Here is a 16,922-nt window from a genome sequence, read left to right as displayed (position 1 = left end):
GTTTTAAGTCCTTCAAATGCTCATAAAAACATTACTGGGCAAAAGTTTATCTGCTGAGAAAGATGGTGTCATACGACTGAAAGCTCAAGAACAGCAACTAATGGACCTTGTGGCAAGATTTGATTGATTAAAAAAAAAAAAAGCATCACTCAGCAGTTATTAGAGCTGCATCTGGTGAGTCTGCAGTATGTCTCTAAAGCCGACAAACAGAAAACCTGCCGATCAGCGTCTAAGAAGGTCACAACTAGGTTGTTTATTTTATGATAACTGATACAGGATAAATGTTATACATTCTATTTTAACACTGATATTTTGCTTTCATTTTCAATGTCAGTATGCAAAAAAAAAAAAAAAAAAAGAAGACAATGCGAAGTAAACATTTGGTGAAATCATGAGTATGATACATAATTTGAATGCTTCATCAATATTAAACCAATTCATTTTAAGGACTCCTTGTTGCCCTGGTGATAACTTGTTTAGCTACAACACAAAAAAAAGGGAAAAAATACAAAAAAAAAAAAAAAACAACCCCAAAATGCAAACATCAAGAGTTGGCTGACAGCACACACTGTAAATAACCACGTGATCTTTAGATGTATCAATCGACTCGTGTAAATGCATATATAAAAACACTGGATCCCTGTTGTATATATGCACATACAGTAATAATGCAATTACTAGAGCTGTGGAGCCTTTACTGGGCTTACAAACAGACAAAATGAAAAGAGCAGGATACACATACATACACACGTTTACCATTATCTCTCCATATAAACCAACCAACAAGCAGAAGGCTCTCTGGCTTTAGAAGCTAAAAACTACACTTGACTTTTTAAAAAAAAAAAAAGAAAAAAAAAAAAAGAAAGAAACAGACATTCACATTTCTGAAACAAATTCCATGATCTCATAACTTCTCGCCTGATCAACCGTCTCCGTCCATCAGTCTCGAGCTCTTTAGTGCCACCGGAGAAGCTAGAATGAGGATGCTGAGGGTGATGAGCTCCGTTTTTTTTTTTTTTTTTTTTTTTTTTTTGTGCCATCGTGTGCCGACTCATCCCGAGGTTAACGCTCGTCTGATTTACTTCACCGCCCCGTCTTGGTCCTTTTTTTCCTCCACGTCGTCACTCCTCTCACTGTGCACTCGTTCACTGACTCACTTGTTCACAGTCCAGAGTCCTGCACTGTGTCTCTGCCAAGTTTCTTCATCCAACGAGTGAAAGTGAACTGAGTGGTGTGGAGGAAGGTGGAGAAAGTGGGACTGCAGCTGTATGTCTGTGTTTAGTGTATGAATGTCCTGTACGTCCATGCATTTACCTGTATGTGTGTGTGTGTGTGTGTGTGTGTGTGTGTGTGTGTGTATATATGTGTGTGTGGTGTGTGTGTGCGCGCGCACGCACGTCCTGTGTACGTCCGTCTCTACACGGGCCTCTACGGAGAGGCGGGCGCTTTGCTACCGCTGTAATGAACTTGGTATCTGTTGACCGTCTGCCCTTTCACCTCAGTCGACAGGCAGGTGGTCTTGCAGGGGATCATGTCCTCTTCCTCTTCGCCCATTAGCCAATTCTGCACCGAGCGTTCAGCCGAGGCCGTCACGTGATTGGCCAGCCAGCCCTGGTGCCACTTGTCGAAGCGTTCGTGCTGGTTCACCGCCACTCTGTGCTGCGACTGTTTGGAGGAAGAGGAGGAAAAGACTGTCAGAGCTTCATCTCCGAGACACGAAGCAAGATTTAACAAGCAGGGTTTGAGTTTTCTGGCGCGTGTCGTCATTTATGTTCACCAAACACTGAAAATACACAAATACGCAGTAAACTAACGACTGAAATTAAACACAGACTCCTCTCCTACCTTTCTGGCCTTGACCAGCGCCCCTCTGCGGTACATGTAGTCCTCGGAGTTCATGACAAACACCATCTTGTGGGTGTTGAGTTTAAAGCGACAGTCCAGGCTCCCGGCGTTCTCCACGCCCAGCTGACGGTGCCACTCTCTCCTGCAGCGCATCGCCTCCACCTGCTGCACCTGCCAGCGACGGAAACGACGCAGGTTCCTAAGAGAGAAGACACGTTTAATCCCTGTTAATCTTTACAAACATTATCCATTGTTATCTATTGTTGAGACGGTGGATCTGTAACAACAATGTGACACTAAAGATATGAGAACAGAAACCTTTAGCACTCTACTTTACTGGCTCATAATGAGGCGAAGGTGAACTACTCGCCTTTTTAAATAAAGAGCTTCTGTTTAAAGTGCAGTCAGACAGTAAAGTTACAAAAATACATTTTACCGACCACATCCTGTCTAAAGCATTTTTTTTTTCATCCTTGTGCTTAAAATGTAGCAACACTGAAATACAAGTAAACTGTAAGACCTGCACAATCTAATGCAATCAAACACACCAGCAAGTTTAAATTTATGAACATTATTTAGTTTTTGTTGAGACTGTCAGAATTACATTGGTTCAGTGTGTGCTGGTGTTTAATTTAGTTTGATTACCTACAGACTCTCAGCACTGTGTTTATTGAAAATGTGATCTTCAATAAACTGAGTGCAGGAATTCAAACTTTGTTGTGCATTAGATCCATTATAGATTATTAAATCCATATATTAAAAAAGTGTTTCAAATATTTATATACTGTGGACAAAATATCTGAAAAACAAGTAGGAAAACAACAAGACGACAAAACTATCTGTTGGACAGAGTGGACACACACTGACTTGTCTGTATAACTAAAACGACACCTGCCATTAAATTAGAGCATTGAAAATGAAACGTGATCTACTGTATCTAAACCTTAAACCTGCAATAACTGATATCACATGATATCATATGATATCATATGGCCACTTGGGGGCAGCGGAAACAAGTTGTGAACAAAACATTGACACAACTTTATAAGTTGACATGGTGAACATGTTAGCAAACAGTTGCTTATTTACACATCCAGTAGATACGGAGCAACTTTATCATTCATTTGGAGTTGTGTTTCTGTCCACCTGGTGAATGTAAGTCCAATATTCACTCTCCTTCAGCTCTGTTTTTATCTCTATCAACTCCTGAGGGAAATATCTAGCTCTTACATGCTCCACTATGTTCACCAGCTAATCTCTGACTGTGTCTGTTTGCCGTGTGGTGCTGAGTAAGTATTATACAGTGAGTTTTTAGAGCTTTTCCTCTGAGCACTGAGACTGAAAACAGTAAAGTTGCAGCTAAACAATAAACTGAAACTCGCTATAAAGCTCCGTAAAGCCGAGAGGTGCTGGTGATACTTCTCTGTAGGTTCATCACTATGAGCAACGCCTCTCGTGTTACACATCATCATTTGATACATTTTTCATTAGTGAAATATTGATCACAGCTGCTTTGAAGAATTAAAAGTGTAGAAATAGAAATGTCTGTGTCGAGTTAAAGCGTCATACCTGGGCAGAAATACAGGTTTGAAGAAGTACCCCTCTGCTTGAGAACACAGACTAGACTCCGTTCCTACAAACTGCTCCATGTAGCTTGACAAACACTACGGGATGAAGCACAGCAAGTTCCATCAACTTTACTCAGTTCAATCACATTATTGATTTTGACGTTTTCTTAAACAGCCTGCAGGAGAAGCGACCATTTAAATGGTTGAAGAAGACGTGTTTACCTGTACATCTAACGGGTCGTCAGCCTGGGCCTCCTCAGTGTCCAGCAGCTCGATGGTCATTGTCACATCACCCTTGTTCTGAATAAACATCACCTGGTGATACAAAACACAAAGAAACATAATTAAATCAAATATAAATCTATTAACTACAGCTGGATAAAACCACACAGGGTTGAAGCTCGTACAGAACACAATAAAACTGTTAAACGCTTTGGTTCAAAAGACAGAAACTGACAGTTTTGGTTTATGTAGTTTAAGTGCGTTTATAGTTTCCATCTTGCAGTTTTACAACCGGCTGTATATTAGTAGTACGTTTTATTATCATCTGAAATTGCTGCTTAATAATAAACAGTATTTCCACTGCAGTAAAAAGCAAAAAAATAGAAAACAACAACACTGAAAATGTCAGGGCCAAACATGCGGTCCAGGACTTCGCTCTCACCTTGAAGCAGTTCTCTTCAGCCATGACTCTCTCAGCTTTCCACTGGTAGCTGGTTTCCCAAGCTGCTCGGACGCACTGCGAGGAGAGGTTCCCCCCCGCTGCCCCCCTCTTCCTCTCCGCCAAGTAAAGATCAACCACCTGCAGACACACCTCGTCGCTCACTAGGTGCTGCAGCTGAAGGGAAACGAAGTAGAGGAGTAGATGTTGATGTTACAACCTTTAAAAAAGTATGAAGCTGGTAAATTGTACGTGTGTAAACTTTTCTTACCTGCCGAATGATGTTATGAATGACCTTGTCGATGGTGAAACCAATGTAGGCGTGAATGGTGAACATCTCTCTCAGCGTGTCTTCGTACTGTGTTGAGTCCAGATTGCCGTCCAGCAGGCTGCGCACCATGTCCAGGAAGGCTGGGTAGTACTCCTCCAACTCCACCTCACCTGCGGAATCAGAGAGACGTCGCATCTGTTACAAAACTCTGAGTTTATGACGTCATGAATGTGTTTGAGAGAACAGCGTCAGCGTGGGATCTATCCAGACAGAGACAGGACTTGTCTTTGTCTCTAACATGAAAAAAATACTTGAGTTCAAATGCAGAGTTGAGTGTGGATATCATTAATTCAACATGCTGACATTTGTTTCTGCTATTCTGCTGCTTGGAAAACTGAATTAGGAAGAGATTGAAGTGCTTTAAACAGAGCACCACAGGACCTGTAATGTAATAACTTTTTAACACCTGTAGTAAAAGATTTATGCTTTATATTGCTTAAAATCTTTGAATTGCCTCAATACTTATCTTGCAAATACACTCAGGACAGCAAACACAGATAATGTGCTACACCTTATAAAATTCATAATATCACACAAAAGTGTACTAAACTTATAAAAAGCTTTGTCAAATAAAGACCGATAATGTATCTATTATCAATATGAATCTTTGTAAACATCTGGAATATTTCAAACAAGCCTCTCTCTTTATCATGGAGCACCACGTCACATGACGATCACTCAACACCATAAAACCTGAGACATTTACATTTAAGGGACTCGACTGACTGAGAAAAGTTTGATTAAATTGCACTTTGTGATTCAATTTAAAACCTACTGAGATAATAAGCATTTTTACAGGTTATGATTATAAAAACTGAAGAATCTTGTGCTTATTTGTCCGTGTTGAGTCAAGCTGTTGATTTAAACTCAAATGAAAGCCTTTTAAAGTGGCTATTTTAAAATTTGCATAACAGGTAGCTGAACTTACTGGGCTGTTTGAGGCGGAGCTCCATGGCGAGGTCACATGCTTTTTCCCTCCTTCCCTCCGCCATTAGCAGCCTCTCTCTGCTCTGCTCAGCTCGGTGCTCCAGCAGCTGCCGCTCCGCCTGCCGGTAAACCCGCAGCAGCCTCGAACACAGAGTCTGGTGCAGCCGCAAGAAGAAATACCAGTTGTTGTTGACGAAGAAAAGGTTGTAGACGCCGTCCAGCTCCTTCTGGTGCTCCGCTTCAGGGTCGCGCAGGTCCACCTTCTCCCCGGCTGCACCTGAACTCGTCTCCATGGGTGTAGATCCAGGGTTGGATCCGCTGGTCGCTGCGGGCTGGCTCATGCTACTGGAGGTGGTGGACGCCTCGGTGTCCATGGGTTGGGATGGGCTGCAGCGCCTCCGTCTGGACTCGCCGTTCAGCTGCTGCTGGGGTTGGGACTGGTTCTGGGACTGTGACTGGGCAGTTTGAGGTTGAGACTGACTACCTGTGGATGCTGCCGCTCCCGACGCATTATTAGGATTACCACTTCCTCCTCCCGGTGCTGCCGCCGGCACTCCACCTCCTCCTCTCTCTCCTCCTTCTTCAGGCTCAGCCTCCTCATCCGTCCAGTCTTCTGTGTCGCTGAGCTCGCCGCGACGGGAGAAGAACAGGTCGGGGACAAAGTGCTGGATGATGCGCTTGATGTGGTCCTTGTCGTCTTTGTGGATAGTGGGCTGACGCTTGACGTGGTAGATGATGAGCGAGGCGGCGTCCTCCAGGATCTGTTTGTCCTCATATGTAAACACCATGTGAGGCTCGCTGGACGAGGCTGAGCCAGAGCCGTTGCGACCCTGCTGACCAACGCCGCCCTCTTCTGTGCTCTGTTCCTGACGCTGAGATAAATACATAAAGGCAAAAGATTAACGTGGGCAAATTTAGGAAAACAACCAGTGACAGTGAGATTTTAAATAAGTTTCATAGACCTCAGAAATAAAGAAAATCTCCTGAAACAAACATTAAGGGGAGAAGATCATCATCCAGGCAACAATGCATGTAAATGGATGAAAAGGAAAACACTAAACAAGGAAATTAATCCGAGAAAGAGACTTTTCACCCAAATTATGTGATTTCTTTTTCATATATATTTTCTTTAAAAAATCAAAAATTTGATTAATACTGTTCGAAGCTCAATTCAACTTTAGACATGCAGGTAAACGTTTCGTAATGGCAGTTTTATAGTTAATTGGAAAAGTACAGCAGACGTGTCAAAGACTCAATAACATGATCTGTATTTCAGGCTTCGCTCTCTATAAACAAACTGCATTTGTCACGCTTATCAACTGTGTTCACACTCATTTAAAGCACTTGAACGTTTTAAATTATCAAAGAGGTCTTTTCATTTCCACTCTATAGCAGAAGGTCAGTTACTGATCTCCACTTCCATATTTTCAAAAGCTGAATCTGCTGCATTGTGATGGAGCCTCTCTCTTTACGTTTTACAGCTTTGTTTATCTCGTTGCTCTTTGTCACTCCATAACAAGCCATCGGTTTCTCTGCTATAGGATTTTGTGTAATGATCATCAAGAGCTATAAACCGCGTACTGATCAACAGTAACTTCTTATTGACCTTTTGTCAAAAATTATTGGGGATCACTGTTACAACCAAGGCTCAGATACTCTACAGGCCAAGCGCTGGCTCTGGGCATTTATGCCTCAGAACGTTGAATATCAGGGTTTAGACAACATGTTAAACATCAAGGCAGTTACAAGAGTGTAATGTTTTCTCATACAATAAGCTACAACTGCCAGATAAGATGTGAGTCAAGTCTGTGTTCAAGTTTGAGGATGTAGTAGAGTGATGTTGCACTGATTACACAGTAAAGTGGGCAACATAACGTCAACACTTGACAGTATAATAAATACAAAATAACAATGACATCATACAGTGTTGTCATCCGACATCCCACACCCTCTAACTCATGTTATGGAGTCTTTAACCTCTTAAACTCCCCAGGATGCCGGCGTCCTCGGCTGACATGACTGTCTTTCAGAGGCTGTAGCGCGCTCAGTTTTAAGCCTAGAGTGAAGATACTGGTATCATATGAAACTAGAAGACCTAAAGCATCCAGTGGTACCATGATAGCTTGTCAAGAAGGGGGCTAAATAACGCTCCAAAGTTAGGCAAAATATTGGTGAGGGAAAAACTGGCATGGCCATTTTAAAAAAGGGGTCCCCTGACCTTTCACCTCAAGATATCTGAATGAAATCAGTTCTACGGGTACCCACGAGTCTCCCCTTTACAGACATGCCCACTTTATGCTAATCTCTTGCAGTTTTTTGCATACAGTATAAATGTGTTATTTGACTGGAAAGCAGAGACTCTTGTGGATTCAATGAGCCAAACTGTATGCATGTTTGATGATGTTTGTCTCCATCATAGCCATTTCACTGTAGTGAGACCATTTTTTGAAAATTGGACTGACTGTATAAAATGACCTATTGTGACCTCAAGAATAATCACAGCCTCACAAAACTTTACAACCACAAACTAGAGACCTCAGGAGTTCAGAGCATGTATGGCTTCCCTAGGTATATTGACAGTAAGGGGGTTCTGAGTAATTTCCAGAGTGCTCACCATCCAATCTCCAAATGTCAATGGTTTTTGATACCAAATCACAGCATGAATTTTTCTATGGTTTTCCTCAAGGTCTTGGTGTCTTAATGTGGTATTTTGGATGGATTTTTGACCATTTTTTATCAATTCTTGAGTTGTCAAAAATTGTTACATTTTGCACCAAATCTATGCAACAAATGGCATCAACCCAAAAATTGCTGCAACAACGTATGAAACATAACTGAGCATGGGGATGGTCATCATATACTTCCATCATAATGTTCTAAGCACTTAAAACGTACAAAATTTGAATAGGCGCCTAACCAAAACACAATGTTATCACAGATAACATTAACAGAAAACCTGGCACACAGTGCTGAGCTCCATCTCAAATTAATCTTCAGGATCCCAGCTTTCAAATGACATATACAACTTACATACTGTTGACTTGCTATCTCCCCCTAAAGATCCCCTGTCCCCCCCTTAAAAAAAGACAAAAATGGGTCTACGGTAGGGAGGGGGGCAGTGGAAGAGGTTAATGTCAAGCTGACAGGAAGAAAGTTTTTACCTCATCATAGACGCTTTCAATCTCGTTGAGAAGACTCTTTGACCGCAGGGCCTTCATGTCATTCTGTTTGAAGTTGACTCCTTGGTGGTCGAGGGACTTCAGGTAAGCCTTCTCATATTGCTCCCTCCATATCTTATTGAAACCCTGCTGGGCCTCTCTCCACTCCTCTTCCTTGGCTTTCAACCTGTGGAAGACAGCACAACTTCGATGTAAATACTTCACAAGATACAGCCATGTTTATGAAACATGTCATGCTAACGTGTGTGTCACTGCACTTGTTTGTGAATGTGGCAGTTTAAATATAGGAATTTAAGTATCTGTAGAAGTGAACATGTCACTGTCCATATGTACAGTACATTAAATAGACAAACCATTTTTAGACATAGCTGTTGCTGTTATGGTTCACTTTTGTTGACAGGACACACAGAGATCATTGCATGTTCGTACAAGGATCTTACAAATGCTGTCAGCAAATTAACATTTCCATCACACAGTCAGGTTAAAACTCCCTGCTGGTAATATAAATGAATTGTTTGAAATGTGGTGTCTAAATACAAGCGACTATCTCATTACCATACTGCCAATGTTTATAAACATAAGAAAATTAAAACATTCTAGCAATGTGTCTAATTAACCATGATGTTAATGCATGAACATAAACAGTAGGAAGTAATGATCGCCTGTGAACTTAAATTATTCAGACAACATTAAGAACATAAACAGAGAAGTTCAGCCTTTGAATTTCTTTCATTCAACGTTTAACTGATGAAGAAAAACAGACAACAACTCTGACCTCTTGAGCACCACAGGCACAGCAGTAGCAGGACTCCTCTTCAATCCCTCAATGATCTCAGGGGCCTTGTCACCATAGATCCGATAAACAGCACGACGCTGGATGACCTCAGAGGTGCCGCCCAGGCAGTCATCTAATCTGAATCGGTCCTGGTCTTCGGGTGAAAGGCGGGACAGCTTCTTCTGGACGCTCTCTAGCACCCTGATGGTGGCCAAGTTCGTCTCCAGAACCACGTCCAGCTTGGGGTGGAGAGTTACAGACAATCTTTAGACTATAGACAAAAGTACTTAATGTGCTGAAGATTATAATCTCCTCTTTAACAATAACAGGGTTGCGATGATATTCAACAATTTGTGATGTTTATAAAAACAAGATCTGATGAGAGCTGTAAAGAAGCAAAAATATACTGTGAAATGTTTGTAGTGTATACCTCAAATCTTTCATCCTCGCAGCGATGCAACTGCTCCTCATAAGGAGTCTTCTTTGAACTGACGAAGGTGGAGTCCTCTGACCAAGAGGGGAATGACACCCAGGTGTCGTTCAGTACCTACACACACACACAGAAAACCATCAATGAGAGAAATCTCTCTACAGGAAACTATTTAATAATGATGTGCTATTCCATCATTTGCTAAATTAAAGTCCCCCTCCACTCAAAAACATCTGTTTCTTCTTCTTGTTACTTCACTTGACTGCTTGAGCTTCACTGTGCAGAATGATTCATGTGCAGTTTGACACTAGAAGGCTGTTTTCAAATTAATCTGCTGAGGGAGTTCACTAAAAATCAGAGTTTAAGTCGTGCACCTACAAGCATGATTTATGACATCACAGCTCATTTGGAGCCAGTGGAGGTCCAGTATGAAAATAAACTTGCAGTGCACATACACTAAGAATAGACTTTTCCCTGAAGTACGAGACATTTTATGTCCAGCAATTAAACTTTTGAATCTGAAAATATTTGCACATTCATAGCATCTGGTTTTCTTTACTGGGGAAGGAATAGCTGTAATTTAGTAGTAATTTAGTGTAATGTTTTTCACAAGTTATCTGAAACGTGTTGTTAAAAACCATATCATACACAAATTATTATTCCAAGCAGTGTATTTTTATATCCCAAAACCTGTTTGGAGGGGACCTTTAAGCATATGCACTGATCTAGTGATAACTCTCAAAATGTAAGTGGATGTACCTCTTTGCATAGGGCAGTGCGCCCACTGCATTTAGGCTGCTGGTAGGTCTTGGGCAGTGCTCTGTAGCTGGACCCCAGGCGCTTGCAGGAGGCATAATCCACCTCCCTGCCCCCTCCCCCCTCCATGTAGCGATCCGACAGCCCTGACACAGCATGAGAGAGCTCTTTGTCCCCCAGAAATGACTTGAACTGTGTGTACAGTTCAGGAAACTTCCTGTGAGGAGATGGATGAAATCATGAGAGACCTGAAATCAGGAACAGCTGACCAAAACTCAAGTGTTTTCCTGCAGAATACTCCCACCAACCCAGTCACTGTATTCATCCACATTTCTCATTATATCCGCCCATTTCACACATTTATCCAGTTCAACCATCTACTCACCCCAGGAAAGGAGTGACTAGTTGTAGCAGTTCAGCTCCCGAAACTACTTCCTGGTTAAACAAGGCGATGCAGCGCAGGAAGTTCTCGTACACTTCCTGGCTTTTAAACAGGCGGCGAACCTGAATGATGTGTGGGTTGACAAGGAACTTAGACCAATCACATAATCAAGAATACATAAAAGAAACACATAAAGAGAGCAATAGAGAGAAGAGGGGAAACGAAAGGAAGGAACAGCATGAACCAATGAGGAAGGAAAGTCAAGATTGATGCCTCACCTTATCGAAGAAGGAGAATTCCCGTAAGACTCCATGTTTGCCAACTGAAGCAAAGGACTGATCTTTGGTACACGAATACTTCATTTTTTTCTAAATTAAAAAAGAAGAAATCAAAAGTTAATTTCTTCAGAGTCAATAATAGTTGAAGCATTTGAATTGTTGCTTTAGGGACATCACAAAAAGTTGCTCAAACGTTTTGAGATCAAGGACATGTATACATACATCGGTACATTGCCTGTGGCGGTCAGTCTAAATAGAGAGAGTTCACACTGTGGTACCTTGAGTAGTGGAGACATGTGCTGCAGTAGTATGGGTCTGGGTCTCTTTTTGTTCTGTTTGGTTATCGTGTCCTCTTCCTCCGGCCTTTTCAGCTGCTCTTTCCCTCCTGTCAGCGAGCTCCCTGTGAACTACAGGAGGGAAAACGCACAGAATCTTTGATAAAGGTTCTACTTCACTGGACTTATCTGTGATGCTTTGTCAACATACTTTCAATTACTGTTTGTAAAGAATAGTGTGTTAAAGCTACATGTTTTGCACAATCTTAATTATTTAACAATAACGTTATCAGCTTGCTCTGGTGACAAGACTGATGGCAAATTGTTTATGCAACATTATAATTTATGATCTGTATCGTATTTTGAAATCAGAACAATTTTTAATCTCCATCTGTTGTTTGACTGACCAGTGATCTCTTGGCGTCGGGCAAGAATTGTCCAAACTCAGCCAGCAGGTCTTCTTGCCCCTTGAAGAGACTGGCAACCTTAGAAAACACCTCATCTTCCGTCATCCCACTGCTGCCTCGATTGCCACGGCTCTCCTTCACCTCCAGTTGCTCCTTCTGAGGGTTGATGGAGGGGAAAAAATTGATTTTAAAAATAGGTGCTGAGGAATCAAACTCAATTAGAAACAGCAGAGACAAGTTACAACTCTCTGGCCTGGCTACACAAGGCCAATACTTTTAATCCAGAAGACACAAACACTGACTGTCTTCTAAGGAGCAGACTGATGTTGAAATTTGATACTAGACAAAACCCCTCAGCTCTGACCTTTGATTTGCTTGTTTAATTCTCATTTTAAAATGTTAGAGGGATTAGGAGGGATTCTCACTAGAATACCAGTAATGTTAGACTCTGCTTTGCTGAAATGCTATGATAACATTTGGTCAAAATCTTTGAGCTGAAACAGGAGGAAACACAATAACTACCAGTAACCAAAATTACACTTGTCTATGTCACAATTTGCAACTAAAACTTCATCATAAGATTTATCTCTACAATACCTGATATGTATGAAGAATCTCTAAGAAGGCTCTGTAGATCTCTGGGTGGTCCAGGAAACGGTTTTTGATCTTATTCACATAGCTGATGGCACTGTCAAACTCTACGGGACTTGTCTCTGAGGCAGGCGGGGACACGGACGAGGTGGTTGCCTGATTCTGGCTCTCTCTGCTCGTCAAGGGAAGGGAAAGTCTGCTGGGAGGCTCTGGAGGTCCTACTGGAGTTGATGAGGATAGGGACTCTGCTGACGTCGCCTTGACTTCACTGGTCTGGGCAGGTCCGGCTTCGATGCTGGAGGCAGAGGCACTACCTGAGGTGGCGGTCACTGTGGAGCTGGTGACACTCTTCCCCTGTTGGGTGGGGGAAACCTGGATAAATGACAAATGGTAAGAGGTTCAGCTTTAGGATTGGAGGTGCATCATTTGGAGCAAACTGTGCTCTCATTTTTGTTGAACATAGCTGCCTGTGAACCAGATGGAGGTTAAAATTTGAAGGTAATTTTTAACATACACTTGCTACAGAAATATGAAACACTTGAACCCCTCTCGTCCCGGTGTTAAATGGATATTTAAAAACCAGATGGCATTTTAATGTATGCATTATTATGTCAATAAAACTGAAAGATGTCCACTGTGTTATTCATACAGGTGTTAAGATTACTGGTAATTCAGTCATTAACCGGTTAGTCAATCAAAAACACACATCTGAACCGTATTCAGTTGCGAATTCTAAAACTGGTATGGCTGTCAAACAATTTTGTATAAAAACGTCACGCATGTGTGCGTGTGTGTGGTGTCTGTTAATGTATGCATGACACACTCACACACTTGTTACTCAAGTAGCCCAGTCATATTTGTAACTCAATCCATCCACTTCCTGAACACAAAAATCTCTCAGTTTGCATTTCGTTCTTGACTAGTGCTAGAAATAAGGAAATATGGATTTTTGGTTTTTATCTAGTTACTGCCAGTCAAAACACTTTGATTCACGTATATTCAAAAAGATCAAATCATATCAAAACTGGCCTTAATTAAAACTGAAATTAAGATTAATGAAATCAATATTGAATCAGGTTTGAATCACAGTGCATTAGATCGTTATAAATTCATCGACAGTTTATACATATATCATCTGAATTAGACTGTAGACATGGCTGGATTACCAACCAGGCAAAGCCAGTAACTGCTCCAGGGCCCCAAAAGCCTCAAGTTCACTGTGTGGGAATTACTTTAATTGATTCATATAAACATATAAATGGAAAAGGACTTTTTGATGCCTTGTCTTGTAGATGGGTCCCGTGTCACTATCTTTACAATAACTTCAATATTTTTATTTACATGGTGCATATTCTTAAATAAATTTCTGTTTTATCGACTTACTACTAAGTTGAATATGAAGGGTGCTGAAGTTCACAGTTCATTTTTGCCCCAAGCAGGTTAATCTGGCCGTGAGCCTGTCTGACATGGGTAGATACCCAGCCATAGTTATGCATCTTATATACGGTGCATATTTGTACAATTCAGCACGGTATATTTGACATTGTTTGAAACTGTGGAAAAGTTCTGTGGACTAAAACAATTCAATACTTTCAGCACATCCTCCTTTTTTACTGACAGACACCTTTAGAGGGTTGAAGGTAAATAAAGCACTAGTTCTGATCTAGCTTTTATCCAGTTCGAGTGTGTGAGGGGGAGGGAGTATCTCACCTGTGTTGAGAATGGAGACTGGAGGAACGCCACTCCATTCTTGGGGACTTCTATCCGATACCCCGGTGGTAGGAAGGCGTTGAAGCCTAAGACTAGGTCCGGGTGTCCATGGAAGAGTTGTGACACACGGTTTATCACACCCGGTGTGTCAATGCTATTAAGGAGATCAGGCAGACACAGACATTTAAATGGTTTGGCTGACAGAAGCTTATCATGATTAGATTCCTCTCCTCTGTGCTGCGAGAGGACAACCATCTCCTAATCAAAAAAAAGTGTCATCCAGCTTACTTCTCAGTTGAATAACTAACAATAAATTCTGTTATTCCACACTTACATTTCAAGATGATATCAAGTGTTTGATGATTAGAGTAGGGTGTCAGCCACAGTTTCTTACTCAATGATAACAGCCCTAAAATATGTGGCTAATCCCTGGGTTGTGATGTTTTGCAAAGTAATCAAATTCCGCCATCACCATCTCATGAGTCTGTATGAGGAATCAGCTCATTAAAAATGTATTACTAAAACTGTCTAACTGGCTACTCTTGGGGTAGATGGTGATGAGTAGCATCTTTTTCTGTGCATTACTTTACTACACTTGCGTGTTAAGTACTTGCATATATTGCCATAGATACCTCTGCGACTTGAACTCTTTCATGATGTCAAGAAACTTGTTGTATATGCCAGGATCGTTTGCAAAACGGATTTTGACTTGGTCCAGATATGACAAGGCATCTTCAACCTAAACATAGGAGGAAAAAAATATGATTATAATGCAGCACAAAGCACAATCAGTCCCACCTGAACTTACAGAGCATTTTTTTGACAAACATCCTGTTGTGAAGCAGGATCTTACAAAAAAAGGTGTTAATCCAGCTCTCAGATAGCTTTAACTTATTCGATCAAACAATGGCTTTTCTACACATCAATGGCTAAATTGTTTCCCATTCATAATTAGCTACACAGGCAAATACTCAAATTACAGGTAGTGCGACTAACAAATGTAAATATTTTCATTGCAGAATTTCAATTTGTGGATTTTTTAATCGTGTCGTTATTATTATATACATCATATAATCATGTAGTAATTATAATTTTATTATACAGGTCATGTTTGGTGTCTTCATTGTCTAACTGAAGTGCTATATCAACAAATGCACTAGTTAGCTGTACAGGCTGTACAAGTAAATAAATAAATAAACGTTGAGTACAAAAACACACGGAGCAGCTTTTGTTCACTGGACCACAGCTCTCTTTATTTACAACATCCAAGCTAGGTTAGGCTACGATTTAAAAAATATATATATGTGTGTTCACACAAAGCATTGTCACAAATAGTCCACATCTGAAGAGGGCTGTTGTAGCTAACGTTAGCCAACAGCCAGTCAACTGACGATAATAACTCCACTAACACTTACAACACCTACCCACATACAAATTTATACAATACGTTTAGTCACTGCTGGTCCACAGCCAACAGTGTCGTGCTGGCAAAAAAACAGTACGGTGAAATTCAAACACTGCGATAACAAAGACATGTCTAATGAAGCTGCTAATCAAGTGAAATAGCCGTTCTTGGCTAGCCTGGCTGACGTCCTCCACTTTGTTCAGGGTGGCTGAAAACCCGAACAAGGAGGAACTTCCCACAACCGAGGTTTGAGTTAACGTCTGCTCACAGTAGCTGTTATTGACACCGTAAATAAGAAACTACCGCTAACTGTCTCACTCGACTTGCCTGCTCAGATGTTGTTTAATAAAATACAGCTTCCACATTTAACCTTAAATGTCAATGTTCGGCTGTTGAGCAATGAATTACTTTTAATAGGCCAGCGAGCTAACTAACGTTAGCCAGCCGTTGCTTTCACTACTCTCGACGTTAAGTGGAGACACAGAAAAGCCTAAAATCCAATGCAATGATCCGACGAACAAAATGGTTCTGACTCTGAGGGACTTTTCCCTTGTCGTGTCCGTTGTTCTTCTTACCTTCAGCTTCTGGAAGTGCTGCTGCTGCACTTGCTTTTGTGTTATAACGTAAGGCTTGTCTTGAATTTGGTTTATTTGCTTCGCGGTGCTGTGTGCCTGAATCTTCGCCATTATCCCGGCGACGGGAGGCTCGGGAGCCACTACCACCACAACTTGAGAGGGAAGCCTCGGTGTACCTCCAGTTGTTGGCTAGCCGACAAACCTTCCTCTCGGTCGGGAAGCCAGCCTGCCAGCAAGCAGCCCTACTTTGCCTGGCTGGACAGTCTCGGCACAGCGCAAAAGGACGGAAAATCCAGCAGAGTGGAGGGTGATGACAGACAAGCTGCTACTCGCCGCGACTTTGATTAAACATCACCATCGATTTAAACAAGCTGAGGCAAGAAGCGTCGGCAAATAAGCTAAAGGGACAATGGTTGCCGTTTATCGTATTTAAAATAACTATCGACTGTCTCTTTAAATTCGGCGGCAGCGGTCTAGTCTTGGCGTCCGGAAGCCAGAGTAGGAGTGAAAAATTGAAAAAAAAAGAAGAGTGAAAAATTGAACTGCGCATGCGCATCGAGGGGAGGAGCTGAGTTCACAAGAATCAGATTGCTCCACTCCCCCTCCACTGCTACAAAGGAACAATGTTACCCCATGCAAAACGATAGCTGAACACTTCACACTGCACCCGCAGCTGGCTACAAGATCAACGATGACAGTGAGACAGATCAATACTGGGCCAGTGCTGGACGTATACATCTCTTAAAGGAAGCATACGAGCAAAATGCAGCTTGTTCTTCAATGCGGAGCTAACAGACGCAGTTTGGGACAACTTTGCATTGTGATTT

General features: G+C 41.6%; 1 protein-coding gene across 1 annotated transcript; it reads right to left on the bottom strand.

The window, feature by feature from the left end:
• Positions 1 to 230: 230 nt before the first annotated feature.
• sin3b (SIN3 transcription regulator family member B) lies at positions 231 to 16,857 on the bottom strand. Its single transcript, XM_044362056.1, has 19 exons — positions 16,096 to 16,857; positions 14,748 to 14,854; positions 14,116 to 14,269; positions 12,412 to 12,777; positions 11,815 to 11,970; positions 11,411 to 11,539; positions 11,133 to 11,222; positions 10,858 to 10,976; positions 10,476 to 10,689; positions 9,717 to 9,833; positions 9,287 to 9,525; positions 8,494 to 8,677; positions 5,334 to 6,204; positions 4,346 to 4,515; positions 4,078 to 4,251; positions 3,636 to 3,728; positions 3,415 to 3,509; positions 1,846 to 2,044; positions 231 to 1,665 (listed from the first exon to the last, which is right to left on the bottom strand). Exons 1-19 carry the CDS (start codon positions 16,204 to 16,206, stop codon positions 1,429 to 1,431), a joined length of 3,825 nt encoding a protein of 1,274 aa, XP_044217991.1. The 5' UTR covers positions 16,207 to 16,857; the 3' UTR covers positions 231 to 1,428.
• Positions 16,858 to 16,922: the final 65 nt, after the last annotated feature.

The sequence above is a fragment of the Thunnus albacares genome, chromosome 9 (genome assembly GCF_914725855.1).
Source record: "Thunnus albacares chromosome 9, fThuAlb1.1, whole genome shotgun sequence".
NCBI lineage: Eukaryota > Metazoa > Chordata > Actinopteri > Scombriformes > Scombridae > Thunnus > Thunnus albacares.
This window is presented reverse-complemented; position numbering and strand designations above follow the sequence as displayed.

What these genes read in the sequence shown, in the direction of transcription:
- sin3b (XM_044362056.1), bottom strand. Translation starts at nt 16,206, where the DNA reads ATGGCGAAGATTCAGGCACACAGCACCGCGAAGCAAATAAACCAAATT. An exon ending in CCGACGCCAAGAGATCACTG is followed by an intron (nt 11,540 to 11,814) that starts GTCAGTCAAACA and finishes TCCCTCCTGTAG; the next exon opens with TTCACAGGGAGCTCGCTGAC. An exon ending in CGCTGGTCAAGGCCAGAAAG is followed by an intron (nt 1,666 to 1,845) that starts GTAGGAGAGGAG and finishes TCCTCCAAACAG; the next exon opens with TCGCAGCACAGAGTGGCGGT.